Source organism: Pan paniscus, chromosome 6 (genome assembly GCF_029289425.2).
Source record: "Pan paniscus chromosome 6, NHGRI_mPanPan1-v2.0_pri, whole genome shotgun sequence".
Classification (NCBI taxonomy): domain Eukaryota; kingdom Metazoa; phylum Chordata; class Mammalia; order Primates; family Hominidae; genus Pan; species Pan paniscus.
In genome coordinates, this window is record NC_073255.2 from 110,296,644 (window position 1) to 110,324,138 (window position 27,495).

The following is a 27,495-nucleotide window of genomic DNA, read 5'->3' on the forward strand; positions in this document are numbered from 1 at the left end:
CTGCAAAATATGTTACCAGCAGAACATATCAGTATCCGTACAGGTCTACAGCAACCTCAATTCTTGCCTCCTCAGAAGAAAAACTTTGACTGAGGAGCATAAGGCAGAAGGAGAGATCGAGGCAAGTTTTAGAGCATGAGTGAAAGTTTATGAAAAAGCTTTAGAGCAGGAAGGAAAGAAAGTATACTTGAAAGAGGGCCAAGCAGACGGCTTGAAAGTCAAGTGTACAATTTGACCTTTTAACTTGGGATTTTATGCATTAGCATACTTGCAGGCTCTTGCATCCCTTCTCCCAACTCCTAAGATCTTATTGGGAAGCAGCTGATCACCAGTTTCAGGTGTTTTCTATCTATTAGAAGACAGCCTTTCCCTGGTGCCAGCTGTGACCAATTATTACTTTAGCGAGACAGTTAACAACCGCCTGACCATCATCTGATGGTCACCCAATGCTCCTGGTGTGTGTGAGGTGGGGGGGCCCTCTCCCACCCTGCTCATACCACACTAGCTACCCACTGTAACATAGTGAGACCCTGTCTCTAACACACACACATACACACATATGTGCACGCACATGCACACACACACACACACACAAAGCCTGGCACGGTGGTGTGTGCCTATAGTCCCAGCTACTTGGGAGGCTGAGGCAGGAGGATCACTTGAGCCCAGGAGATTGAGGCAGTGAGCTATGATTGTGCCACTGCACTCCAGCCTAGATGACAGAGTGAGAACCTGTCTCAAAAAAAAAAAGTTCTGGATATTGGTTGCGCTTAACACTACTTGAACAGTACACTTAAATTGGTTAAGATGGGCCAGGCACGGTGGCTCACGCCTGTAATCCCAGCACTTTGGGAGGCCAAGGTGGGCGATCACTTGAGGTCAGGAGTTCGAGATCAGCCTGGCCAACATGGTGAAATCCCGTCTCTACTAAAAATACAAAAATTAGCCAGGTGTGGTGGCACCCACCTGTAATCCCAGCTACTCAGGAGGCTGAGGAAAGAGAATTGCTTAAACCTGGGAGGCAGAGGCTGCAGTGAACCAAGATCGTGCCATTGCACTCCAGTCTGGGCGACAGAGTGAGACTCCATCTCAAAAAAAAAAAAAAAAAAAAAAAAAAAAGGCTAAGATGGTAATTTTGTGCTATGTGTACTTTATCACAATGAAAAATAAAAATTAAGTTAAAAATATCTTGGGACTCCAAAGGAGGCTAATTTATTCAACAGTCAGAGGAAGTGGTCTCTGAGTTAAGGTTAAGCCCAGAAGCATGGGTGGGATGGTGTCAATAGCAGCTAACGCTCTGTCCTGAGCTTTTCATGTACGTGAACTTGATTAAACCTCTCTATACCCCACCAGATGGATGCTATAATTCTCTCCAGTCTGACTCTGGAATCCAAGAGAAAGGCAGAATTATTTGATTTATCTTCTGGTTTATCTCTTTAAAAATATCAGATGCCAGAATATTCCCACAGAATGTCCAAATCAAGAGAAGAGAAAGAAGTAAATGTAGGTTTCTGTAGTCAATTGTATTCACGTGGAGATATGTTGTTTACAGCTTTAAATAGTGTTCAGAAAACTCCAACAAAGGAATGGGCATTATACAAATGTTTGTAAGTATGTAATTATGATACTCATCTTTTGAATCTATAAAAATTAGAAATGTCCCCAGAAAGTTTTGCTACGTGACAATGGAACTAAAAATATAACAGCTACAGCTATCATCTACTCAATGCTTGGTTTCATTTGACAAAAAAAAAGTATTCTTAAAATTTTTTTAAATAAAAGAGCTTCTGAAGTGGTGACTTCTGCATGCCTGAGCCCGGCAACACTCCACAGCACCCCTCCTTCCTCTTCTCTGCACGAGCCAGCCTTGGTTGCGTGACTACCGTCCCCGTCCAATCAGACGCAGAATAAAAATGAAAAGGTCGATGATGTCCAAGTGGATGTTCAGGACAGCAAAAACATACCCTTCAGGGTCCAGGGAATAATGGCGGTGCCCTCCCAGCATGAGCTGCACATCGATCACCAAGTACTTGAAGAAAAGGAAGAATTAGCTACTTAAATTGTACATTTCTATGAAATAAGTGTCCCAAATGATCTGGAAAAAAAATATTTTAGCATCAGGAGAAACACTGTCGAAAGTCTGTTTTGGGCTGAATATGTTATTCTTACAGCCCCAGTCGGTCACTGGGTTCCCAAGTTTGTAGTCTATAAAAGCAGGTGCCTCACCTGAGCTGCAAATCCCTTCTCCCCCCTTTCTCCCTGTGTCTCATTTCAGCACCTTTGGAAGGAAAGAAAGCTAAGGTGGCACTTCTGGGGAAGTCCTCAGTCCCAGGCAAACTGGGATAAATTCATCATCTTTATAAAAAAGGGGGAAAAAAGCCCCAATGGCAGAGCATGCAGCTTTGCTCTCAGCCTTCATCTATCACCCTGGAGTCCCAGCTCCTATGCAGAAGTGGTTTTCTTTCCCTTCCCTTCCCAAATCTCTGGCTTTAATTTATTGCTTCTTGTAAGAGGGGGTATAACGACTCTCAATCATTTCACAGACATGCATGGGATGGTTAGGACTGTAGCTTCTTGGGAGAGTTTATGTGCTTGAGGGCAGACAGGAACATGGGAGAGTGAGATGAGCTCAATCCAGCGGTGCCCCGCCCGTCCAGGAGGAACAGGGGTCAGGATACCACCCAAGACACAACCAACCCACAGGGAAGCCCCAGCCAGGATTCAGACTCCTGTGAGCATTTGGGAGTGAGGCACCCTGCCTCACCCGCATGCCCCCCAACTCTGATAGTTAAGCTTCCCCCAAAATTCAATTTCCTTTTCCAGCAATTTGTTTGGCATTGCGTAGACCTGTTTGAGTCTACAATCGTTTTTACTCTGCCTGCAAATGGGAAACAGAAACATCAACATACTTTTGCATGGAAACGTTGTTTGCAAGCATCAGTACAGCAAGCATCAACACAAAAGGTCTGAGAGTGTAGGAATAAAGGAAAATGAATGCAAATAATTTCCCTTTATAATAGGAAAAGAAATGAGAAAACTGAAATGTGTATGCTTAACCTTGTCTACACCCATACCACCCTAAACACACCCGATCTCGTTTGAAATGTATATGCTTAACCTTAACCTCCTGGTGTGAATTTTTCTAACATTTGAAAGATATAACACAATCCCAACAACAATAAAAAGGAAGCAAAATGTGGGTAGTTTTTATGCCTAATGATAATATATGGGGTTCATTACACCATTCTCAATACTTCTGGATATGTTTGGAAATTTTGAAAATAAATAATATTAAAAAATAAAATCTTGGCTGGGCACAGTGGCTCATGCCTATAATTTGGGCACTTTTGGAGGTGCCAAGGCAGATAGGATTGCTTGAGCTCAGGAGTTTGAAATTAGCCTGGGCAACAAAGCAGGACCTTGTCTTTACTAAAAATAAAAATGAAATCAGCCAGATGTGGTGGCATGTGCCTATAGTCCCAGCTACTGGGGAGGCTGAGCTAGGAGGATCGCTTGAGCCCAGGAGATAGGGCTGCAGTGAGCCATGATCACGCCACAGCACACCAGCCTGGGTGACAGAGCAAGACCCTGTCTCAAACAAACAACAAAACCCTGAAAGATGTGATATGATAAAAGCATGAAATGGAATTCCATGCAGCCCTTGAAAAAGATTAGTTGGACCCAGGTCTGCTAATATGCAGAAGCCATTATTTTTAAGTGAAAAAGCAAAGGCAGGACGTTATACATAGTATAGCTACGTTTGTGTAAGAAGAAATGGTGCCTATGTGTAAAGAAGTTCTAAAAGGACTCCAAGAAACTGTTAACAGTTCCTTCTAGGGACAGGGGATAAGAGAGAGATTTTAATTTTCATTTTATACTCTTCTATGTTGTTTGAATTTTAAAATGTGTGCATGTATTACTTTTTAAATAAAACATTCCTTAAAATAGTTTTAAAGATACAACAGCAAGAGATGGGACTAAATGGAAGGAAAGACATTCCCAGATACATTAGCAGTGACCTCCACCGGTTCTCTAGGAGAAGTTTCTATTGTGAAAGAATAGAAACTGGTCTGGAGGGAGAAACAAAAAAGAAACCACACCCCTGCTACAGTAAGTTTCAAAGTTTAAAAATAATTCTTCATTCTTTTCTGAAATATTCACTCTTTCAACAAAAGTGATGTTTTCGTGGATCCGGAAGACCATCTGGCTCTCCTAAGGGTAATGGTTTTAAATATGATCCTTTAAAAGGGAGCTGAAGAGTTTCCAGTGAATTCCTAACCCCATGTGACTCCAGGCCTAGCACAAGGGCTTGTCAATGCACATACCACACTCTTACCAAAGAGATGGAGCAATGGACTTACGAGTGAGAAGAGCACAGTTCTGAGTCCAGCATATAATAGATGCAGCCACTGCAAAGAGAAAAGATACGGCTGCATATGAAGAAAAATATTTGGAATAATGAAAGGGGCCACTTAGATCACTGCTGCCAGATAAGGAACCAATATTAAGAAAGCTGAATCTATGCGGGAATTCATCTTTTCTTTTTTTTAAAACTAAATTTTATTTTCTTTCAATAGCTTTTGGGTAACAGGTGCTTTTTGGTTACATGGATAAGTTCCTCAGTGGTGATTACTGAGATTTTGGTGCATTCGTCACCTTAGCAGTATATACTATATCCAATATGTAGCCTTTTTACCCTCACGCCCCTCCTACCCTTCCCTGCTAAGTCCCCAAAGTCCATGATAGCATTCTTAGTCAACAGCACCCACTCAATTCCAATAAGCAAGCAAATAAAAACTAAGCTTGCACATGCTAAATAATATTCACCAAGTAAATGCTAAACGTCTCATGCATGGTAGGGCAAGTAGAATGTATTAGATGTATTTCACTTCGTGCCCCATCCACATAGCCCTTCTAGAGAATCTGCTCTCTCCTCTCAGTTCATGGAACAGGAAGCCTTGGGGTCATAGTGACCTTTACACATCCTAGCTAGAGCTGATTGACAAGCAGTGGAAGACCCCAGCTCCAAAAACAGTGAGTCTGATGACTGATCAGGGACTTCTGATATGTGAGTGGGCTTAGACAGATGCACCAGGCCAGCTGGAAATCAATTCTCAGGATAGAGGGAACCAAGTAGCAGAGGCTGTTGTACCTTTAGCACGTGCTGGCACTATTACTGCTATAAGCAGAGGTGGCTAGTCAACTCAGCCACAGAGAGGAAGGCAGGGTTTTTGTTCCTGGGAAACCCAGTTCTTCTTCCCATCTAGGAGGTCTATGAGTTTCTCTGGCTCTTTGCCTCAAGCTAGTCTGAGTGGTATCTATTCCTTGCAACACAAACAGCCCTGGTCAGAATATGGAACTAGTCTAAATGCCAAATGGCTTAGTTCTACTGGGGAAGAGGATTAAAAAATGGAGTACAACATCTGAAAAAAATATGGCATTAACTCTTCAGGATGAGCAAGCTGGTTCTGAGAGGGGTGGGCAAAGCACTGCCAGCTTTCAACAAGGATAGGTTCTTGGTGAAGATGATCAGAAGCCAGTGACACAGTCTGGGAGACACAGTATTTCCAGACTGAGCTAATAGTAAGAAAACACCTGATCATAGGAGTCCAAAGGTTTCAAAATTGCCAACGTCCAACAAGCATGTAGACTTAGGGAATGGCTTCAACAAAGTCTTCCATTTGAACACATGTGCAAGATTGTAGATATTTGTGAAAGAAAATTTAGAATGGGAATTAAGATCTATCTGTCTAGTAGGAAACAGTTTTTTAACTTAAGTTATACTGTAAAGACCTATGGAACCCACCTAATATCTGCATTATTACTACCAATATCTCTGCTGCCATTAATTAGTGGAGAGCTGGGGCCTTTTAAGGCCCATCTTTGTGATGCCTTTGGGTTTATCTCTGAAGTGCAGGTGCCACCTTCCTAGCTCTAAGCCTATGGGGTCATTCATAACACTAAACCAATCCAGGAAGAACTGTTGATTCTGTGTATGTCTGAAGACCGTGTAAATAGTCCACTTGTTGCCAAAGAAACTCCTTGGTTCAGCATTGGGACCAAGTTGGCCTTAAGGTTTTAGCCAAAAGGGTCCCAGGCCCCAGACCAGCTCTCAGTGGATCTGGCCTCCAACAGGGCCTCCACATAGGGGCCACTCACAGATTGCCAACACCAATCACACCTCTTGGTCTCTACAGCCTTTCAGAGTCAGTCCATGGACTGTGCAATGATGTGGGAAAAGCATTGGTCACTCGAGTCACCCTGACCTGGCCTCAGTGCCACCCCAGCCACTCACTCCCTGTGGGACATAGATGAATTATTTAATTTCTCTGAGTCTCTTTTCTTATCTATAAAATAGATGAGCTATGTACTTTTCAGGAATGTTGTCAGAATTGAATGTGATGTTTTGTGAAAAACACATAGGCCTATGTCCAATATCTAGTAAGAATTCAATGAATATATTAAAGCAAAAAAAAAAAAAAAAAACTAGAATTGGAAAATAAGGAGCCTCCTCTAGGCTGCTATCAGAAAGGCCCAAACAAGCCTTTCTGTACCACTCCTGCCTGGTACTTCAAACAGGCAGCACCCAAATATAGGAGAAGGAATCTGGCCTGCCCTCATGGGTAGGCTCACCTTGAGACCCTCTTAGAGAAGGACAACTGTCTAGGGTTGTAGCTCAATATTCATGCACCACAGCTTCTGTCCATGGTGCCTCCTAACGACCACTGTGGGGGCCACTAGGATTCGTCTCACAGACCTTCATTTACCGGGAGGGGAATGGAACTGACCACAGGCACAGATGCTGTGCTGTGCAACCCATTGCAGTTTGCACTTAGGCCATGCTTCCCACTTCTCAGTCCTTGCTGGGAGCAACAGGGCCCTTCCTGGAAGACACGGGACCACCCTGATGATTGACTTTAGCTCTAGGACTTCCTGATGGCCTTGCTGAGCCGCCCTCAGACCACGCCATATTTAGAATGCTCCCACCCAGCCTCCCCTCCCTCTCCTTCACTCGAGGCCTGATATGCCGTCATGGTCTGACAGCTCCCCCAGCTGTTGGCTCCCTGCCTCTTTTCTCTCATAGGCATTTCTCCTACTAAAATCCTTGCACGCTTATCCCCAACTCCATGTCTGCTTCTCAGAGGACCCAGACTAACATAACCAGCACTTCATCTATATGTTTAACAATTCTCTGAGGTTTCCCAGTAAGATCTCACTTACATATGATCGCACGAAGATTAAGGTAATTCCATAGATTAAAAGCACGAAGCAGAAAACGAACAGTGCTCCATTTAGCCAGGTAAAATCCCACTGAGGAAACATAAGCAGCATAAACAACTCAGTTATTATCTATAAGAAATTTTAGGATGTTTAAAGATGCATTTTATACCCCATAGAAACTGGCCCATTGCTAATAATTTACCCTGATCAATTCCAAGAACCATGGAAATTCATTAGCTCCAACCACTAAAAAATGCTACATAAAAAGTGTTATATTGACTGGGAGGAAAAGGTAGAAGTATGGGTGAAATGCCAGTAGCCATGAGTTGATAATTTTGGAAACTGGGTAATGGATACTTGGGGTTTCATTACATTATTCTATTTTTGAACTTATATGAAATTTCCCATAATAAAAAAATACATTGAATAAGTAGAACGTATATTTGAAGATATAGGATGATCATAATCATTCTTATGTTCAAAAGCATGTATATAGAAAACATTAATGGAGTGAAATATACCAAGATGTTAACTGGCTATCTTTTTCACATTTATATGCATACGTTCTAACAAAAGTATATGCTAAGCTTTCAAAAGTTACTGCTAATGATTCTTTTGTAATTTGGAAATGTATAGATGTGATTTTTGTTTTTTTCTTTATAAATCAGTGACCCAAATCAGCCTGAGGAGATTAAGGTTTTCTTAAGAAAGAGGATGTTTATCTTCTGGCCTAAAACAAAAAATTAGATTATGCAGACAAACAAGAGCCTTTAATTCAGTATATTTTCTTGCAGGAGTATTTTCCTAATTCTTTTGTTTCCCCCTTTTTCTCCCTACCCTTATTACACCAAGAGAATAATCCAAAACACTGGTTCTCTGAGTGCGGTTCTCAGGCCAGCAGCATCAGCACCACCTAGGAAATTCATATTATTGGGCCCCACCCCAGACCTACTGATGCAGCGACACAGATTGCAGGGCCCTGCAATCTGTGTTTCAACAAGGCCTCGGGGTGATTATGGTGCATGATAAACTTGGTCTAGGGCTGTGCTTTCACTACAGTAGCCACATATGGCTGTTGAGCACTTGAAATGTGGCTGGTCTGAATTGAGGTGTGCTATAAGTGTAAAATACACAACTGGATTTCGAATTTCAGCTCAAAAAAAGTAAAATATCTCATCCATATTTGGGTTATGTGGATTACGTGTCAAAATGGTAATGCTGCATATATATATATATATGGTTATGAGCTATATGGTTAAATAAAATATACTATCTAAAGAATGTAACCTGTCCCTTTTGACTTTTTACTGTAGTTACTAGAAAATTTAAGATTATACGTATGACTTGCATTTGTGGCTCACATTATACTTCTCTTGGACAACCCAGGTCTGGAGAGCAGTGAATCTGGCTTAGGACAATGAAACCCTAAGGCTTGCTCCTTGTTGGCAGAAAGAAGATGTGACATCATTAAGGAAGGATAACTGGGGTGAGGTAAATTCAGGTGGGTAGCCCTGTCAGCTCTGACCAAGCCCAAGAGAGAGCAGGTTCCAAGTCATGCCTGTGGTGGGTTGTCAGCTTCAGAGGCCCACAGAGCAGGCAGTCACTCTGGGGTCCAGGTGACAGTCATTCAGGAAAAATGGTGGACGGTAGCATCCCCACCCCATCCTCGCCCTGTCCCCTTCTTGGCCAGTGCCAAGAGCCCACACAAACCACAGTCACATCCCATATTCCCAGACCCCACTTTAGAGCGAAAGGCAGGGAGACAGGGAGGCTGAGCAGCTGAGCGTTTTGTATCCACATGACACTATCACCCAGCCCAAAGGAACTGCTTCAACAGTGAGGTCCAATTACAGTTAAACCAAATGGACATTTAGTTAATTTTCTCCCTGCTAAGTGGACAGTTGGGGTTCATGAAAAAACTCAAGACTCATTGTGTTCCTACATTTCCTCTGCACTGCTTGGGTGGTGGTTGGACTGAATTTTGCCATCCCCAACACATAAGTTAATAAGGGAGAAAAATGTGGTTGACCATGGGTTCAGCTGCCTTTCGAAGTCATCAATGTGAATACCATCTTTAAAATATTTTCTGGCCGGGCATAGTGGCTCATGCCTGTAATCCTAGCACTTTTGGAGGCGAGGAGGGAGAATCACTTGAGCCTAGGAGTTCAAGACCAGCCTGGGCAACATAAGGAGACCCCTACTCTACAAAATATTTAAAAATTAGCCAGGTGAGGTGGCAAATGCTTGTTGTCCCAGCTACTTGGGAGGCTGAGATGGGAGGATCACTTGAGCCCTGGAAGTAGAGGCTGCAATGAGCCATGTCTGCACCACTGCACTCCAGCCTGGGTGACAGAGCAAGAGCCTGTCTCAAAAATAAACAAACAAACAAACAATAAAATAAAATACTTTGCAATGCAATATTCACTCCCCTGAACCCAGGTCATAGGTTACCTGTGACTTAAAATACTAATGGGCTTTTTAAAAAGTATTCTGGCAGTTTAGAGGATTTTTTTTTTTTTTTTTGAGACATAGTCTTATTCTGTCACCAGGCTGAAGTGCAGTGGCACGATCTCGGTTCACTGCAACCTCCACCTCCGGGGTTCAAGCGATTCTCCTGCCTCAGCCTCCTGAGTAGATGGGACTACAGGCGCACGCCACCACACCCAGCTAATTTTTGTATTTTTAGTAGAGACGGGGTTTCACCATGTTGGCCAGGATGGTCTCGATCTCTTGACCTTGTGATCCGCCCGCCTTGGCTTCCCAAAGTGCTGGGATTACAGGCATGAGCCACCACACCTGGCCAGCTTAGAGGATTTTAAATGGCTTAAGGAGTCTGTGCATTCAACAGTGGTCCACCTTACTCATTGCAAGGAAGCCTATCTATTTACAAATAGGCTGGTTTCTACAAATGGCCAGCTTTAACATGGCAAATACTGATCTCATCATGAATTAAAGTTGAATCTCTAACTTTTGATACAGTTTAACTGAATATCTAGTAGATCCTTCTGTTTCTCTGACACTTCTTTTTCCACGAGGAAAATGCTAAAATTCTGCATGTGTATAAGATCTTCCTTATGATGTGTGCCAAACAGCTTGGGAAATGCACTCCCTTCTGTGTAAGTTATTTACCTAAGGCCAGCCCATGCTTTACAAAAGGAAATTGACCAGGACTGAAAGGAGGGGCCGCAGGAAATGCTGCATCAGATCTCAAGAACACCCTATGGTTGGACAGAGGCTGAGCCATCTCACAATTCAACTGAAATAATCTCAAATTATGAGATGTTCTCTGGGACATCTTGGCATTTTGGAGCCTGGTAAACTGTACAACTTTTATATTTTTAAATTCCCTGTATCAGTCAGGGCCCCAGCAAGGAACAGATGACACACTCAAATAGGATGATTTGAGGAGGGTTTGTTTGTAAAGGAACTCTCCACAGAATTGTCTGCAGGCAACCAGAACGGGTAGTGAAGTAAGCTAGTCTGGCAGGCAGCCAAAGAGCTGTTACCAGCCCCAGGCCCAAAGAGGAAAGGAGAGCGGGCAGTTACAGGAGTCCAGAAGGTTGTGTTGAGTTGGCCACCTTGTGACAGGCAGTGAATCTTGCTAAGGCACACCGCTAGCCCAAGAGGAATTTGTCATTGGGAGGAAGCCATAGGAATCAGTACCTCTCTCTTCATGCCTCCTGTCTCCAGCTGGAACTCCCCATTGGCCAAAGCCCATGGAAAGCCCTAAGGCAAGAGGGCCCTGGAGGTGAGACCTCCAGGACTGAGAGAGCAGGGGAAGGCATAGGAAAATGGGTTGGGGCAAAGGGACATACCTGGCACACTCCCTTCAATAATACCTACTTTTGTTTGTAGAGCAAACAAAGTGAGTGCTAGCGTCACCAGAGTGGTTGCAGCTGTTGCCCATAACACTTCCTCGGCCTTGTAGAAACTAAAACCAGAGACTGTGATTATTGTTCACATACATTCCGAGAAAAGCACACACAAATCAAAGGAAATGTGTATCAAAGACTCACACTGATACGGCTCCTAGCAGCAGACCTTGAAGAGCTGTCTAAAAACAAAATTCACAATAAATCAGAAGCCTGCTTCCCGAGGCATGGGGGCGAGGCCCGGAATCCAGAAGAGGTGATTTGAGGGGTGTGCTTCTGAGCAGGGTCTAGGGAGCAAGGGGGAATATGCACAGCCTGGTACACACAGCCACAGGGCGACTATGGGGAATGAATAGAATTCAATATTTCTGTAACATCCTCCCTATGATGGACAAGAGAAAATTATTTATTAGTAAACATTTCTTTGAACACAATAGTAACTTTAACATACTCAGTGAATTAAACATGTATTAATTATGAATGTAGAAACCAAGGTAAAAAGGTTCATTTGTAGACCATATTGTCATTCATCAAAGGGGGCCATCCACGCTGTATCAGTGTTTCATCAGGACAGGATATGCGGTATCTAAGCTTCATAACATTCTGGGTACAGACGCTTTCCAAGGCACCTGAGGGACAGCCTTCCAACCTCAGACATGGGATGAGAAACAAGGTCTTCCCAGTGCCGGAGATGGGGCTGGAGGGCAGATACTGGCAGAGCAGAGTGTGGAGCTGCGTCTGCAGGTGCAGTCCTGGGCTTAGGAGGACTGTCATCACCCAAATAGAGCCAGGGGTGTGGGGAAAGGTGGGATGGGGCAGGGGCTGAGAGCCAGCAGGCAGTCAGGCTGGAGGATGAGACCAAGAAAGGCACTGAGGTTGTGCCCAGGCCCACAGTCAGGCCCACCAAGGCATGAGGACGACAGAGCAGTGGCCGCAGGGCTGAAGGCATGCCCAGCTCCAAGGCTGCTCTGCCAGAGGCAAATCCAGAGACTGGGCTGACCCACTGGTCCACGGGCAGAGCCGGGAAAGACTCCTCCAGTCTCCAGGGGTAAAAATGAAGGCCCATCCTAGTACAAGGCCTGCGAGAGAAGGCTTTGAACTCCCGCTGGCCAAGGATGGCCAGGAGCAGAGGCTGGGAAAGAAGTGGAGTCTCCAAAGTCCTGGGTTGCCCCTCTGGCATCTCCAAACCCAGTGGGTAATTGCCTGATTCTCTACTTTGTACAACTTAATTAAGTAGGCTTTCTCTATTTCCATTATAGGGAAAACAGTGTATCTAGTCTCCATACAAATGATATTTAATAATGTGCTTGCTTCCAGCCTTCCTCTCCAGATGACTTTTTTCCTCTTATACTGGATCGGTTGCTTCCTATTTCTCCAGCTCCAGCAGCACATGAAGGAGGTGTGCATGTGTGTGGTGTGGATGGTGTATATGTGAGTTTGAGTGAGGTGTGTGTGGTGTGTGTGCCTGTGTGTCTGTGTAATATGTGTAAGTGTGTGAGTGTGCGTGTGTATGTGGTATGAGTAGTGTGTGTAAATGTGTGGTGTGTGTATGACTGTGTGTGTATGTGCTATGAGTGGTGTGTGTAAATGTGTGGTTGTGTGACTGTGTGTGTGGCGTAAGGGGTGTGTGTGGTGTGAATGGCATGAGGGGGTGTGGGGTGTGTGTGACTGTGTGTTGTGTGTGTAAATGTGTGACTGTATGTGTAATTGGGAGCGACTGGGAGGAGACAGGGAGAGAAAAGAGGAAATGGTTTCAAGCTAGAAAATGGCTTTCGGTTTTTGAAAGAGTGGAAGAGAGAATAGGAAGAGGCCGTGGAAGTCACAACTGTCTGAAGACTTCAAGAGCTCAGAACATGGGCTCAAGAGGCCAAAATTCTATGGGACAAAAGCTGTTGTCAGTGAAATGTGTTTTCTTTTTTTCCCTCAACTCCTTTTCTGAAATGGGCTTTTTCCCATATATCTTTTAACCCTTGGGCATGACGTTAAGTCTGGAAAACATAACTAATGCTTTGCCCCTGTATAATATCTCTTCTTTTAAGCCGTTACTTGCTTTGAGATAAACAGCAAAACCTCAGAGATGAGAGCTTCCTTGGAGACCAATAACTTTTATCTCTTGTAATAAACGTTAAGGCCATTTAAAATTTTTAAGTAAAAAACTCAAACATTTCTGGGAAACCAGCACGCCCTCCTGTCGCTCTTCCCCCACCGTCTCGGCTCCCAGATTCCCGCCTCTGTCTGGCTTCCAGCCCCGCCCCGTTCTGAGTGTGATCTGTGCTGTCAGTGCAGGAACTGGGACACCCCACTGCTGGCCTGGGCAGTGAACAGGGTACCCACACCAGCTAAGGAAGCCTCCTCCATGCTTTGGCAGGTGAGGCAATGTCCAAACGTGGACAGCAGGCAGCCCGTCTTCTCCAGCCTCAGGAGCTAGCTGTTCCTCCCAGCATGTAAATCCCCAGGGTCGCTGCACGGTACTGGTGCTGAGTCTCACCGACGGTCACGTGTTCTTGCTCACTTTGACCACCAGGGGGCGCAGAACCAAACCTAGGCTCCAGACGCGTGCATAGGACTTGATGCATTTTGTGCACTAATCTAACCATTATCTTTATTTTCTAGCCCATTTTTCCTTTCATCAGATTTCTCCATTAATTGATCTTATCTTCGTATATTATGGATATTTTTATAAGCCACCTCAAGTCTTATTTGGAATCAAATGGGGAATAAATCAATCAGTAAATAAATCTTCCCGTGAAAGAATGATCAACACTGCTTGGGAAGAAATGCCAACCTTCCCCAAAAAAGAATCGTTTGCTGGCCGGGCGCGGTTGCTCACATCTGTAATCCCAGCACTTTGGGAGGCCGAGGCGGGCGGATCACCTGAGGTCAGGATTTCTTAGACCAGCCTGGCCAACATGATGAAACCCCATCTCTACTAAAAATACAAAAATTAGCCGGGCGTGGTGGTGTGCACCTATAATCCCAGGTACTCGGGAGGCTGAGGCAGGAGAATCGCTTGAACCTGGGAGGCGGAGGTTGCAGTGAGCCGAGATCGTGCCATTGCACTCCAGCCTGGGCGACAAGAGCGAGAGACTTCGTCTCCAAAAAAAAAAAGAAAGAATTGTTTGCTGACAGTCTCCTGAATCATACTGAGACGGTTCTGGGTTTTCATAAGAGGACCCAAACACTCTCGGAGTTACTATCTGTGAGCTTCAGAGAGACCACACCTCCGGGAGGCAAGAGGTTTGGCCTGACCCGCCTGACTCCTGAAGGATGCCGGGTCCCTGGGGAGGAGCCCTGCGACCTTTGGGGAGCTAAGCCCTGAGTTGGAATGCAGGGAAACTGGTGGAAATTTGAGTTCTATTCAGGTTTAGAAAAATCTAGGAGCTTCAGGTACCTGCTGAGAGCTGGCACGATCCTGGGGTTTCTGTGGGCAGCACAGAAAGGAATTGGCTGCAAGAAAGGGAGGCCACCCTGGGTTCTGTGGTCTAGGGTGGCACCAACGACAGAAAATGGGCAGATGTGGCGAAGCCTTGTGAGTGGAAGCCACCACAATGAGGCGCTGGGGAACCCGGAACGCGGGACCAGGAACCAAGCCGCAGTTAAATCAGGAGAGCCCTCTCAGCCCCTGACTCTGCGGTGCTGGAAAAGCCCTCATGAGCTGAGATGCATCTCAAGCTGTGGAAATGAGGGAGAACCTCGCTCAGAGATGGGTTCTGCTCCCAGTGGGACTTGAAGAAGAAATAAAATACATTTTACAAGAATAAAGAAATATAAACTTCTTGCACACGACTTTGTGAACTAGACGTGGAATTCACTCTCCATAACGAAATGTGTTTGCACCTGAGAGGGGTCCCAGCAACAGTCAGGTTAACTGTTCCTGAAGTGCAGCCCAGACTCGGGAGTGCGCTCCCCAAGGTGCCCTCATCAGAGGCAAGTGTGCCAGCAGGAAGTCGCCCAGATGCCCAGATCCCCTAATCTGCTCAAAGGGTGTGATACCATCTCATAAGTTTACTACTTCATTACAAACAAAATTCCGCCAAGAGAATGTTTCACAAGTAATTTCTATCTGTATTGTTCCACAGGAAGAGTTTCCACAATAAAATGAATGAATTTAATAACGCGACAAAAATATATTTCAGAGGTGAACTAGAACAAGTGCTGTCAAGGTTTACTTACAAAGAATCCCAGGAGAATGTACTCTGCAGGCACCTGACGGCGGAGATTCCCACAGCAATCAAGTATAATAAGTATGGCAAAAAATGCTGAGCTGGAGGATAATTTAAAACCACGTGTTATTTGCTTTCACAGACTATATCATAGCGTATATTATACAGAGATAAATAGATATAGATATAGATCATAGTAATACTTACCATGATCTTACTTATCTCATAGTATTATAAACAAAAATGTTAATTATTATTTTTGCTTTTTCTTAGGTTTTTTTTTTTTTTTTTGAGACAAAGTCTCGCTCTTGTCGCCCAGGCTGGAGTGCAATGGCGCGATCTCATCTCACTGCAACCTCCACCTCCCGGGTTCAAGCGATTCTCCTGCCTCAGCCTCCCGAGTAGCTGGAATTACAGGCGCCTGCCACCACGCCCGGCTAATTTTTGTATTTTTAGTAGAGATGGGATTTCACCACGTTGGCCAGGCTGGTCTACGAACTCCAGACCTCAGGTGATCCGCCCGCCTCGGCCTCCCAAAGTGCTGGGATTACAGGCGTGAGCCACCGCGCCCGGCCTTCTTAGCTTTTAAAATTAACTTTTCTCATTTCCATCCACAGATAGCTTATGGGGCATTAAAATATTTTTATTTTAAAATAATTATAGATCCACAGGAAGTTGCAGAGAGATAAAGAGGTCCCGTGAAATCTTCACTTAGTTTCCCCCAGTGATTACATCTCATGTATTTATAGTACAGTACCAAAACCAGTAATTTGACATTGGTACAGTGTATATATCATCTATGTCATCAAATTATGACACACATCTATGTGCAGATGCCTGTAACCTCCATCACAATCAAGATTCAGAACTATCTATCCTTCAAGAAAACATGCACAAAGACCTCTCTTATACTGCCCCAGCCCTGTATAGTGTGAAAGTCACCAGTGCCAAGATGGAGTCACTTAGGTCACACCCAGAATGGAGCCAGAGGTCATGAAGGAGGGGATCTCATATATCTGAGATAAGAACTAGCCCAAAGACCTTTTAAAAACACGCAAGAAATTTCTATATGCCCCACATGTCCCTACGTGTCCTGCCCACATGTCTATAATAGAGTATATCACAAAAAATTCCTCAAGATCGCAGCATTCCAGCCAAGCTGCTCTCACAAAAACACTTGCCTGGCAATGGCTGTCTCCACCAATGACTTAGCACCAGCTCCCGTGACAAGCCCCTTTGACCAACGATCTTTGTTTCAAAATAATTTACATAGACTTCTCTTTGCCTTTTAAAGGCTTCCTCTTATCCCAACCTCTCCATCATCCATCATGGCCCGTGTATCCCACCTGGCAATGCCCCTGCCACTTCTGAATACACTCTGTAGGAAGCCTCTCTCTCTATCGTTAATTTAGGTTGACAATAGTAACACCCACACCCACACACTCAACCCTAACTCCTGACAGCCATTGATTTGTTTATTTTTCATCCCTATAATTGTATCATTTCAAGAATGCTGTACCTTGTACCTCATTTTGAATAGTAAAAGAATCTCAGGCAATAGACAGTAGAAAAAACATATCGTATTAAGTCCAATGATACTTACAAGATTGCAGAGATGAACCAGGGATTTTTGAGCACCCAAACTTTTAAAGCCTCCCTGGTTAAAAAAAAATTTAATACAGTTTTACACAATAAATATTTCACTAACTAATATGATATTTAAGTAGAAGTAAAGCAATATCACGAGAAGAAAGGAAGAAACCCTAACTGATGAATAATGACGGATGGGGAATGAAACAGTGAAACATTCTTTTTCTTAAAATAGATATATTCATAATAAGTTATAAGTAAAATTTGGATGAATGCAAATGTCCTAATAAAGTTTTTTATTTTTAAAATGCTGAGATTGATATGTGTGCAAAGCAAAAGAACTCAACTTCTCATCTGTTTGTTTTATAAATATAGATTTTCTTAGGATATGTTTAAGCAGTGACAGATCATAGTCCCTCAAATAAGTTCTTTTTTTTGTCTTTTAGAGACACGGTCTTGCTCTGTTGCCCAGGCTGGAGTGCAGTGGCATGATCATGGCTCACTGCAGCCTTGAACTCATGGTCAAGCGTTCCTCTTGTCTCAACCTCCTGAATAGCTGGGACTACAGGCATGTGCCACCACATCTGGCTAATTTTTATTTTTATTTTTGTAGAGATGGGGTTCTCACTATGTGGCCCAGGTTGGTCTCAAACTCCTGGCCTCAAGCAATCCTCCCACCTAGGCCTCCCAAAGCACTGGGATTGCAGGTGTGAATCACTGCACCCAGCCCCCTCAAATAATTTCTGAATTTAACACTGTTCCAGCCTCCAAGGTCTCCATAATCTCACCTTTTTTTTTTTTTTTTCCTTGAGAGAGCGTCTCGCTCTGTTGCCCAGGCTGGAGTGCAGTGGCTCAATCTTAGCTCATTACAACCTCCACCTCCCAAGTTCAAGCTATTCTCCTGACTCAGCCTCCTGAGTAGCTGGGGTTACAGACATCCACCACCACACCTGGCTAATTTTTGTATTTTTAGTAAAGACGGGGTTTCGCCATTTTGGCCAGGCTGGTCTTGAACTTCTGATCTCAAGTGATCCGCCTGCCTCAGACTCCCAAAGTGCTCAGATTACAGATGTGAACCACCACGCCCAGCTCACCTTTTCTTCTCTATCCAGTTTTAACTGTTGAAACAGCTCAGGAGAAAATAAAAAAGAAAGCAGTGTCCAAAATAAGAGTTTTAAAAAAGTTTTTTTGCTTCGGTTAGGAAATGAAAGTAAAATTCTAGAAATCTGCCACCACCTTGGTCTAGGAGTTGCCTCAGGAAAACAAAAACAGACAAACTATTATTAAATGACCAAAATTAAATTAAGCTGATTCAATAAAAATTAATGTGAACAACCTAACACTTAATTCTACATCAGTCATAAAGACTTACCAGAAAATAAACACACTGGTAATTACCGCAGTGAGCAACAACTGAACTGACAGGAGGAAGAACACTTTGATAATGAAAGCTGAGGAGACAGAAACACTATTTTTATGACACAATAGTCAAAAGTAACAACATAAATGTAATGACGTATTTTTGATATTTAATGAAAGGAATTTTTTTTTTGCTCTTTTTTCAGGATGGGAAAGGCAGTGCTAGTTTACAGTCAGCAAATAGAATAACAACAAAAATGCAGCTCTATAGAACTTTTAGAGCACACTCAATCCAGATGGTTGGATAGAGGTGTTTTATTGGAGATCTGATGGTTTATTCATGGGAGCTCCAGAATTTTCTCTCTTTTCTTTTTTTTCTTTCTTTCTTTCTTTTTTTTTTTGGAACAGAGTCTCACCGTGTTGCCCAGACTGGAGTGGAGTGACGACACAATTTCAGCTCACTGCAACCTCTACCTCCTGGGTTCAAGCGATTCTCATGCCTCAGCCTCCTGAATAGCTAAGATTACCACCACTCCCAGCTAATTTTTTTTTTTTTTTTAAGTAGAGATGGGGTTTCACCATGTTGCCCAGGCTGGTCTCAAACTCCTGATCTCAGGTGATCCACCTGCCTCAGCCTCCCAAAATGCTGGGATTGTAGGCATGAGCCACCATGCCTGGCCAAAGCCCAGAATTTTCAAGACAAACTCAGGAATTTAATTCCTTGTCATGCACATCCCATCCTCCTTAGGATCAAACATGATTTGAAATCCTCACCATGTCACAGGCCCATCATTAGGGATCCAGCGACACTACCTCCCTGCACCGGAGAGCAGCAGCACCTCAGGACTGTGGGAGAGGGGGGGCGTCTCCCTGGAGATGGACTTGGGCTGCAGAGGGTTTGTAGAGCTTTTCTGCCACTTTTCTCTCCAGCCTACCTGCCTGTAGTAACTCTCTTCTCTTCTGCATTCTGATGCAGAAATAGATAACTTGGCGAACTGTACATGAGACCAAAGAGTTCCAGGAGAATGACAGGCCAACATACAAGGCACAGCACGTGGGCACCTCTTTCTGCTTATGTCCTGGGCCCTCTGAATATGGCACTGGCAATGGCAATTTGCCTTTTGTGTGGCTTTATCCCAATTTCAAAGAAAAAAAGAAGTAATGCTGCTTAAAATTAACTTACAGGATCGTCAACTGTCCTTTTGCTGGGAAGTTTCTATGCATAGGGAAGTATGACTACAAAGCAGTGGGTCTAAACTGTCTTAATAAAAATACCAGAACATATATTACCAAGTGTATGCTGCCTACATTAAAATATTCATTTAGCTCACATTAATTTGGCATCTGCTATGTAGCAGGGACTGTGGGGGAACAAATATTAAATGTGGCCCAGGCTCACAAGAACAGACACAGAGATCAATGGAATCAAAGTGACAGTCCGGAAACAAACCTTTATATTTATGGTCAATTGATTTTTAACAAATGTGCCAGGAAAATTCAATGAAGAAAGAATAATCGTTTTGACAAATGGTGCTGGGAAGACTGGATATACACCTACAAAAGGATGAATTTGGATCCCCAACTAACACCAACTGCAAGCCATAACATGCAGTCATAATGGCCATAGCAGCCTCAGCTACCATCTCATTGTAAGTGAATGAGAGCTCCCAATTCAAGACCAGCACAAGAGTTGACCAACTGAGTCAACCCACAGAATTATGAGAGATAATAAAATGGTTGCTGCTTTCTTTAAGTGGGCAAAGGATTTGAATAGACATTCCTCCAAAGAAGACATATGAATGACCAATAAGTATAAGAGAAAATTCGCTAATGAAATGCAAGTCAAAAGTACAATGAGATAACACTTAACGAACACTAGAATGGCTATAACCAAAAAGACAGACAATAACAAGTGTTGACAAGGATGCAGAGAAACAGGAGCCCTCATACATTGCTGCTTGGAATGTAAAATGGTGCAGCCACTTTGGAAAAGTTTGGCAGTTCATCAATATGTGAAACACAGAGTTACCCTATGGTTCAGCAATTCCTGGGTATCTACCCAAGAGAAATGAAAACATATGTCTACACAAAAACTTCAGTATGAATGTTGATTGCAGCATTATTCAAAATAACCCAAAGGTAGAAACAATCTAATTGTCTGTCAACTGATAAATGTATAAACAAATGTTTTCTATTCAGGCAATGGAATTGTATACGGCTTATTCATAAAAGGAATGAAATACTGACACGTGCTACAACATGGGAGAACCTCAAAAACATTAAGTGAAAGGAGGAAATCACAAAAGACCACATGTTGTATGATTCCATTTACATGAAATGTTCAAAATAGATTCATAGAGAGGTCTGAAAGTAGATTAGTAGTTGGCAGGGGTTTGGGGGAGGGAGGATGGGAGTAACTGCCAATGGGTATGGGTTTCTTTTCTTTTTTTTTTTTCCTTTAGTAAAGATGGTGTTTCACCATGCTGCCTAGGTTGGTTTTGAACTCCTGACCTCAAGTGATCTGCCTGCCTCGAACTCCCAAAGTTCTGGGATTACAGGCATGAGCCACTGCGCCTAGTCTGGGTATGGGTTTCTGTTTGAGGTGACGAAAATGTTCGAAAATTGATCATGTTGATGGTTATCAACTCTAAATACACAAAATACCAGTGAATTGTACACTGAAAAGGGATTTTTATGATTTGCAAATTATATCTCCATAATGCTGCTTTAAAAAATTACAGCCCCTATAACTCAATCCATTACCCTGCTATACTTTTCCTTTTCTCCACAACACTTTCATATTTTCATATACTATATTTTTTTTAATTGGACAAATGCCAGCCTCTGCCCTCCAGGAGAGGCAGATATAAATAACTGACTCTTACACTGGCAAGGAGGCTCTACATATTTTTCAATTAGACCTGAAAGACTAATTCGATTAGACTCCGTAAGCCTCATTTTCTCACCTGTAAAATGGCAATACAACTTCTGTATTTGTAGGGTTGTTGTAAGGACGAAACGCAATAGCATTGCCCTTGCACAACACCCTGTGTAGGCCTGATATTGATCTCAGGGACAGCCAGGTGCTTAGTGACATCCAATATCCCTGGCTTCCTCACTATTTGACCCAGATCTTGTTAAGGGTGGCAATGGGCTCAGCTGAACAACTCCAGGTAGAGGTGGCCATGTGATACAGGTGGGTCAATGACATGGCATTCAAAACTCTGGGTGTGGTTTCTAGAAATGCCTCTGAAAAGAAGACTGGTTTGGTCAACTCTCAGGATACCTGCAGCCCTCTCTTGGCTCTACTTTGCCTTTGGCTGTTTGCCTTTTCCTTCTCCTACCTCAAAGGCTAGAGCTTCAAAAGGCAGCTTTCCAGCCACAGGAAAGGAATGGTGAGGGCCACAGGGAGACCAATAGGATTCAAAGCTCACAGTCCACCTGCAAGTTGTTCAGGCCCTCAGAAGGCCTCAGGGTGGCAGAGTGGACACTTTAAAACTTAAGCCAATATTATGGTATCACCTTGTATACAAGTAAAAACATTTTATGATCCATGATTAATTCATATTTCCTTAAAAAAAAAGTTATTCACCATACGTTTCTTATGAGTTTCTGAATGCCCTGGACAACTTGGAAGCAGTCAATTATAGCAGTCCTACATCATATTTTATGAGAAAGCATGACTCAGAAAAACTAAAAAAAAAAATTATATCTGACAATCTTCTCTGTGGAAACATTTTAAGAGAACATATGCTCTTCTCTTCTAAAAAGGTAATTTCTTTATTCTCACCTCTGCGGACAGATGCGTCTGAGAAAGGATTGCCTAAAGTTGCATTGTTATCACCTGGGGTGACGTCATCTGAAATTTCTATCACACAGGTATTCAACTGCTCGGTGTCCTTTGGCCGTGGCTTCTCCCGAGTTTCTTGTGGCCCAGCTGAAGATGAAGGTGTGTAGTGCTCACCAGATTGGTACTGGATGCTTTTATCTGCTGCTTCCCGAATCAGATGTTGATGACCTCCAGAACCAAAGTCTATTGGTTCGCTGACCTCCAAGTCCAATTTCCTAGAGGGGAAGAATTGTTTTTCATGTCCTTATGATTACACCTCTACAACCTTAGCATCCTCAGAATCATCAGGTGATTTCTTCTTAATTTTAACTGGCTTGGCTCAGTACTTACCAAGTTGGTGCTTAGTAAATATTTGTTAAATGAATGATAACATTTAAGATGAAACCCATAGAGTAAAATAATTTGATTGTATTATGAAATTAATTTTTTAATAAAATTTATTCAGCAAAAACTTAATGAGTGCCAAGCATGAAGCTGCCCTTGCTGTCTCTGCCCTCAAAGAGCTTATATTTTGGAAGAGAGTATAATCAAGCAATCATATAAAAGGCAACATAGGTCGGGTGCGGTGGCTCACGCCTGTAATCCCAACACTTTGGGAGGCCGAGGCGGGCGGATCGCCTGAGGTTGGGAATTCAAGACCAGCCGGGCCAACATGGTGAAACCCCGTCTCTACTAAAAATACAAAAATTAGCCAGGCATGGTGGCAGGCACCTGTAATCCCAGCTACTAGGGAAGCTGAGGCAGGAGAATCACTTGAACCTTGGAGGCAGAGCTTGCAGTGAGCCAAGATCGTGCCACTGCACTCCAGCCTGGGAAACAGAGCGAGTCTCCATCTCAAAAAAAAAAAAAGAAAAAAAGGCAATGTAAGCAGACCAGGAACATTGGAGGAAGTCCTGAGACCCCTGAAGGAAATCTGGAGGAACTTGCAGGGAGTAGAAGAGGTTGTCAAAAGCTTCCAGAGAAACTGAAAGTTAGGCCATGGCTGGAAGCGAGTAGGGATTAGTCAAGTGAAGAGGTGGGGAGAGGTTTTCCAGAGAAGGAACCAGCCTGGACCAGGACTGGAGAAGGCAGGGAGGGCAAGTTCCAGAAACGTACCTGGAGCAGGGAGTTTGAAGGGGAGAGTGGAATGAGGTTACACGGAGAAGTAGTGGGCATGCCTCTGAGAGGCTGGCAAGCCAAGTTAAGGACCCTGGACTTCATCCTGAAGGCCATGGGTGTGATTGGCAGAATGGCAGTTCCCCAGTGATGTCCACGTCCTAGTTTTTGGAACCTGTGTCTATGTTATCTTGCATGTCAAAAGGAACATTGCAGGTGTAATTAAGTTAAGGACTTTGGGATGGGGAGGTTATCCTAGATTATCTGGGTTGGCCCAATCAAATCACAAAGATTATTATGATCATAGGTATAACAAGGTGGCAGGAGGAGCAGAGTCAGAGAAGGAGATGTGACAACAGAAGTAGAGGTCAGAGTGATACAATTGTTGTCTTTGAAGATGGAAGAAGGGGGCCATGAGCCAAGGAACGCAGGTGGCCTCTAGAAGTTGGAAAAGGCAAAGAAATGGCTTTTCCCCTACAGCCTCCAGGAAGGAACCAGCCCTGCCAGAACCTGGATTTTAGCCTAGTGAGATTGGTTTTAGGCTTATGACCTCCAGAACTGTAAGATAATAAATGTGTGTTGTTTTAAGTCATTCAGTTTGTGGCAATTTGCAACAGCAGCAACAGGAAACTAATACAATGGGGAATCAAGGAAGGTTTCCCAGCAGGGACCCATGGAGATCTCCTAGAAAGAAAGGTTACTCTAGGTAGTGTGGAGAATGGGCCAGACTAAGCCAAACTGAGGCAGAGACCAGAAATCCAGATATGAGATGGCAGTGGGCTTTGCCACAGTGCCTTCCAGTCTGAACACAGTTCTTAAGAAACTACTACTAGGCTGGGCACGGTAGCTCATGCCTGTAATCCCAGCATGGGCAACAAGAGCAAAACTCTGTCTCAAAAAAACACAACTGCTTGGCAGATTTGGGGCACAGGAGCACTTTAGATACCATTACAAATATTAAATGCAAAAAAAAATTTTTTTTTTGAGACAGTCTCCCTCTGTCGCCCAGGCTGGAGTACAGTGGTGCAATCTCGGTTCACCGCAAGCTCCACCTCCCGGGTTCATGCCATTCTCCTGCCTCAGCCTTCCGAGTAGCTGGGACTACAGGCGCCCACCACCACGCCCAGCTAATTTTTTCTTTTGGTATTTTTAGTAGAGACAGGGTTTCACCGTGTTAGCCAAGATAGTCTCGATCTCCTGACCTCGTGATCCTCCCTCCTCGGCCTCCCAAAGTGCTGGGATTACAGATGTGAGCCACCGCACCTGGCCAAAATGCTAAATTTTAAGTGTAATATTTGTGATATTTACTATACTGTAAGAAGAACTTTAACAAAGAAAAGATGGGCAACCCAGTAAGAAGATGAGAAAAGGCAGGCACAATGACTTACAACTTTAATTTCAATGTTTTTGGAGGCCAAGGTGGGAGGATTGATTGCTTGAGTCCAGGAGTTTGAGACCAGCCTGGGCAACATAGTGAGATCCCATTTCTAAAAAAAAAAACATTAGCCAGGCATGGTGACATGTGCCTGTAGTTCCAGCTACTCAGCTGGCTGAAATGGGAGGATTTCTTTAGCCCAAAAGTTCAAGGCTGCAGTGAGCTATGATTGTGCCACTAAACTCCAGCCTGGGCAACAGAGCAAGATCTTGTCTCTAAAACAAAGAGAGAGACAGAAAAGAACATAAATAGGCAATTCATATGGTCAATAAACTTAGGAGACGATACCTCACAAATAACCAAAGAACTGCAAGTAAAAACTAAAAAGACTGGCAAAGATTAAAAAGATAAGTCTCAGAATTGCAAGGCTGTGAAGAGATAGATAATAGAGAATCCAGGGCCACAAAATGACCTCCATGGACCCTATACATGTTTTTGTTCATGGGTCCTTTCCTCCAAAAAAATACTAAAAATTATATGTTACGAGTGAATTGGTGTAAAGATGAATATAATCCTCTCTGGAGTCATTATATATTATATATTCATTATTATATTCACTTTTTTCTCCTGCTTTAAAAAATTAAAATGTGTTTATGGCCCCTAAAACTATCGTGAGTCCTAGGCACTGGGCCTACTCGCCTAGTAAGTATCAGTCCTGGGACACCCTCATGGGGGCATAAACGTTTGGGGGGTGGGTGGCAATTTAGCAGCATCTATCAGAATTCAAAATGTGTCTTACTTTAGACCCAACAGTTACATTTTTTGAAATTTATCCCATAAACCTTTCCATACAAATAGGCAAAGATACATGTATAAGGAAGTTCATTACACCATTCATTGGTTGTAACTACAAAAAATTTTTAAACAGTTTAAATATCCATCAGCAGGGGAATGGTTAAATTAATTTTGGCACAGGAAAAGGCAGATATAAATGGATTGATGTGGAGAGTTCACTGTTACACACTTTTAAATTTAAAAACTAACATTAGAAAATAACATTGAGCAAGATCACATTAATGTTGTACATACACCCACACATACACACACACTTCCCGAGACTGGAAAGTTACACTATAAACTGTTCATATGATCATCTCTAACCCAGCAGAGTTGGGAAACACACTCTGAATAGTATGAATTTTTACAATGAGAATCTATTACTTATATAATAACGGAAAAAGATATTTACATTGTGAAGAGAAAAGGAAATATTTCTCTTTTTGATAAAGTTTGGACTCCTCCGAGGAAAGCAGTCTTCACGCAGAGCTGAGAGGCACTAGAGGATGCTCAGATAACCAAGTTGATTTCCTCTCCAGTGTCTTGCAAATCAGAAGGGGCAGAGGCAGCAAGATTTTCAAAGCACTCAAAAACAAACAAACAAACAAAAAAAACAAAGCCACAGGCAACTGAATTTTCCTCATGCAACTGTATTTGGCTGGTGCCTGAATCACAAAATGAGGCTTTCACTTGGCCCTCAAGTAGCTCTCCCAGCTCCTGAGCCAGTGGTCGGTCATCCAAAGCCTGGGCAGGTGCTGGGACTGAGAGGCAATGTTCTGAGCGACAGTTAGGAGAGTGGCAGTTGGAGCATTGGTGGACCTAGGTGGAGGGGCCCTAAGTCAAGCGCCATCTGCCAAGCCTCATTCTGGTCAAAGAGGCATGCCAATGCACTCCTTATTGCCTTAGGCAAGACTGCACCCAAATCTCCAAACCGATTCCATGTCAGGGAACGAGAGGCTCCTGGAGGACGTGGTGTGTCTCAACCATGTCATCACTGTCTCCTAAGCAGGAGGAAGATGTTTATGAAACTCCACCAGAGGAGCCCATCAGAGATCCTGCACAGTTATTATGTTGGCGCAAAGGTAATTGTGGTTTTGGCCATTAAAAGTAATGGCAAGGCCAGGCGCAGTGGTTCATGCCTGTAATCCTAGCACTTTGGGAGGCCTAGCACTTTGGTTCACCTGAGGTCAGGAGCTGAAGCCCAGCCTGGCCAAGATGGTGAAACCCCATCTCTACTAAAAATACAAAAATTAGCTGGGCGTGGTGGAAGGCGCCTGTAATCCTAGCTACTCGGGAGGCTGAGGCAAAGAATTGCTTGAACCTGGCAGGCAGAGGTTGTAGTGAGCCGAGATTGTGCCACTGCATTCCAGCCTGGGTGACAGAGCGAGACTCCGTCTCAAAAAAAAAAAAAAAAAAAAAAAAAATTATGGTGAAAGCTGCAATTACTTTTGCATCAACCTGATATTTCAAATAAGTAAGACTTGTGTGTGATAAAGTGTGCATTGTTTTTTCTGGTGAATGATGATGATGTTGGTACAGGGAGATGGCTACCCGTGGGCTGCAGGACAGTGAGGAGTCGTGGAGGGGCCCGATTCAGGCAGTGTGGCGGGAGAAGTCAGACGACCAGGCAGGGACAGCTGGGATGAGCTCCTCTTCCTGGAATTTCTAGGCAGGGAGGGGAGTGGGAGCAGAAACTTGTCCTGAATAGAGGCTGCTGCTGAGAAAAGGCTAACTGATACATTCACCCATTCATTAAACTGCTAATTAGTGCATGCCTTCTGTGCGCAAGGAGCAGAGAAGTGGAAGAAACAAAAGAAGAAAAGGCCATACTTCCTGTCTTCAAGATGCTTATAGTCAGTTGAAGGAGACACAAAAGTGAATGCCTAAGAGAGAAGGAAGAGCAATAGAAAGGAACAGCTACATAATGGATTCTGGGCTTCATACCAAGGTGATGGGTTGATCTGTGCAGCAAACCACCATGGCATACATTTACCTATGTAACAAACCTGCACATCCTGCACATGTACCCTGGAACTTAAAAGTTGAAGAAAAAAAAAGGAGAGATAAAGAAATAAACAGCTATGTAAAGTCAGGGAGTTGGGAAAGGAGATGTAACTTCCATCATGGGCCTGA

General features: G+C 43.5%; 1 protein-coding gene across 1 annotated transcript; it reads right to left on the reverse strand.

The window, feature by feature from the left end:
• Nucleotides 1–381: 381 nt before the first annotated feature.
• Nucleotides 382–26,159, reverse strand: LOC100995355 (protein lifeguard 1). Its single transcript, XM_055114708.3, has 10 exons — nt 25,775–26,159; nt 21,996–22,270; nt 18,219–18,297; nt 16,860–16,913; nt 15,267–15,357; nt 11,238–11,275; nt 11,065–11,152; nt 7,222–7,311; nt 4,362–4,409; nt 382–2,029 (listed from the first exon to the last, which is right to left on the reverse strand). Coding segments are annotated over exons 1-10 (915 nt in total). The 5' UTR covers nt 25,777–26,159; the 3' UTR covers nt 382–1,879.
• Between the last annotated feature and the right edge of the window lie 1,336 nt (nt 26,160–27,495).

Bases quoted from the DNA above. Each gene is read 5' to 3' on its own strand.
- LOC100995355 (XM_055114708.3), bottom strand. The intron at 15,358-16,859 runs GTAAGTATCATT...ATTATCCTCCAG, and splicing joins TGGTTCATCTCTGCAATCTT to CTCAGCATTTTTTGCCATAC. The intron at 2,030-4,361 runs GTAAGTCCATTG...CTTTTCTTCAAG, and splicing joins GAACTGTGCTCTTCTCACTC to TACTTGGTGATCGATGTGCA.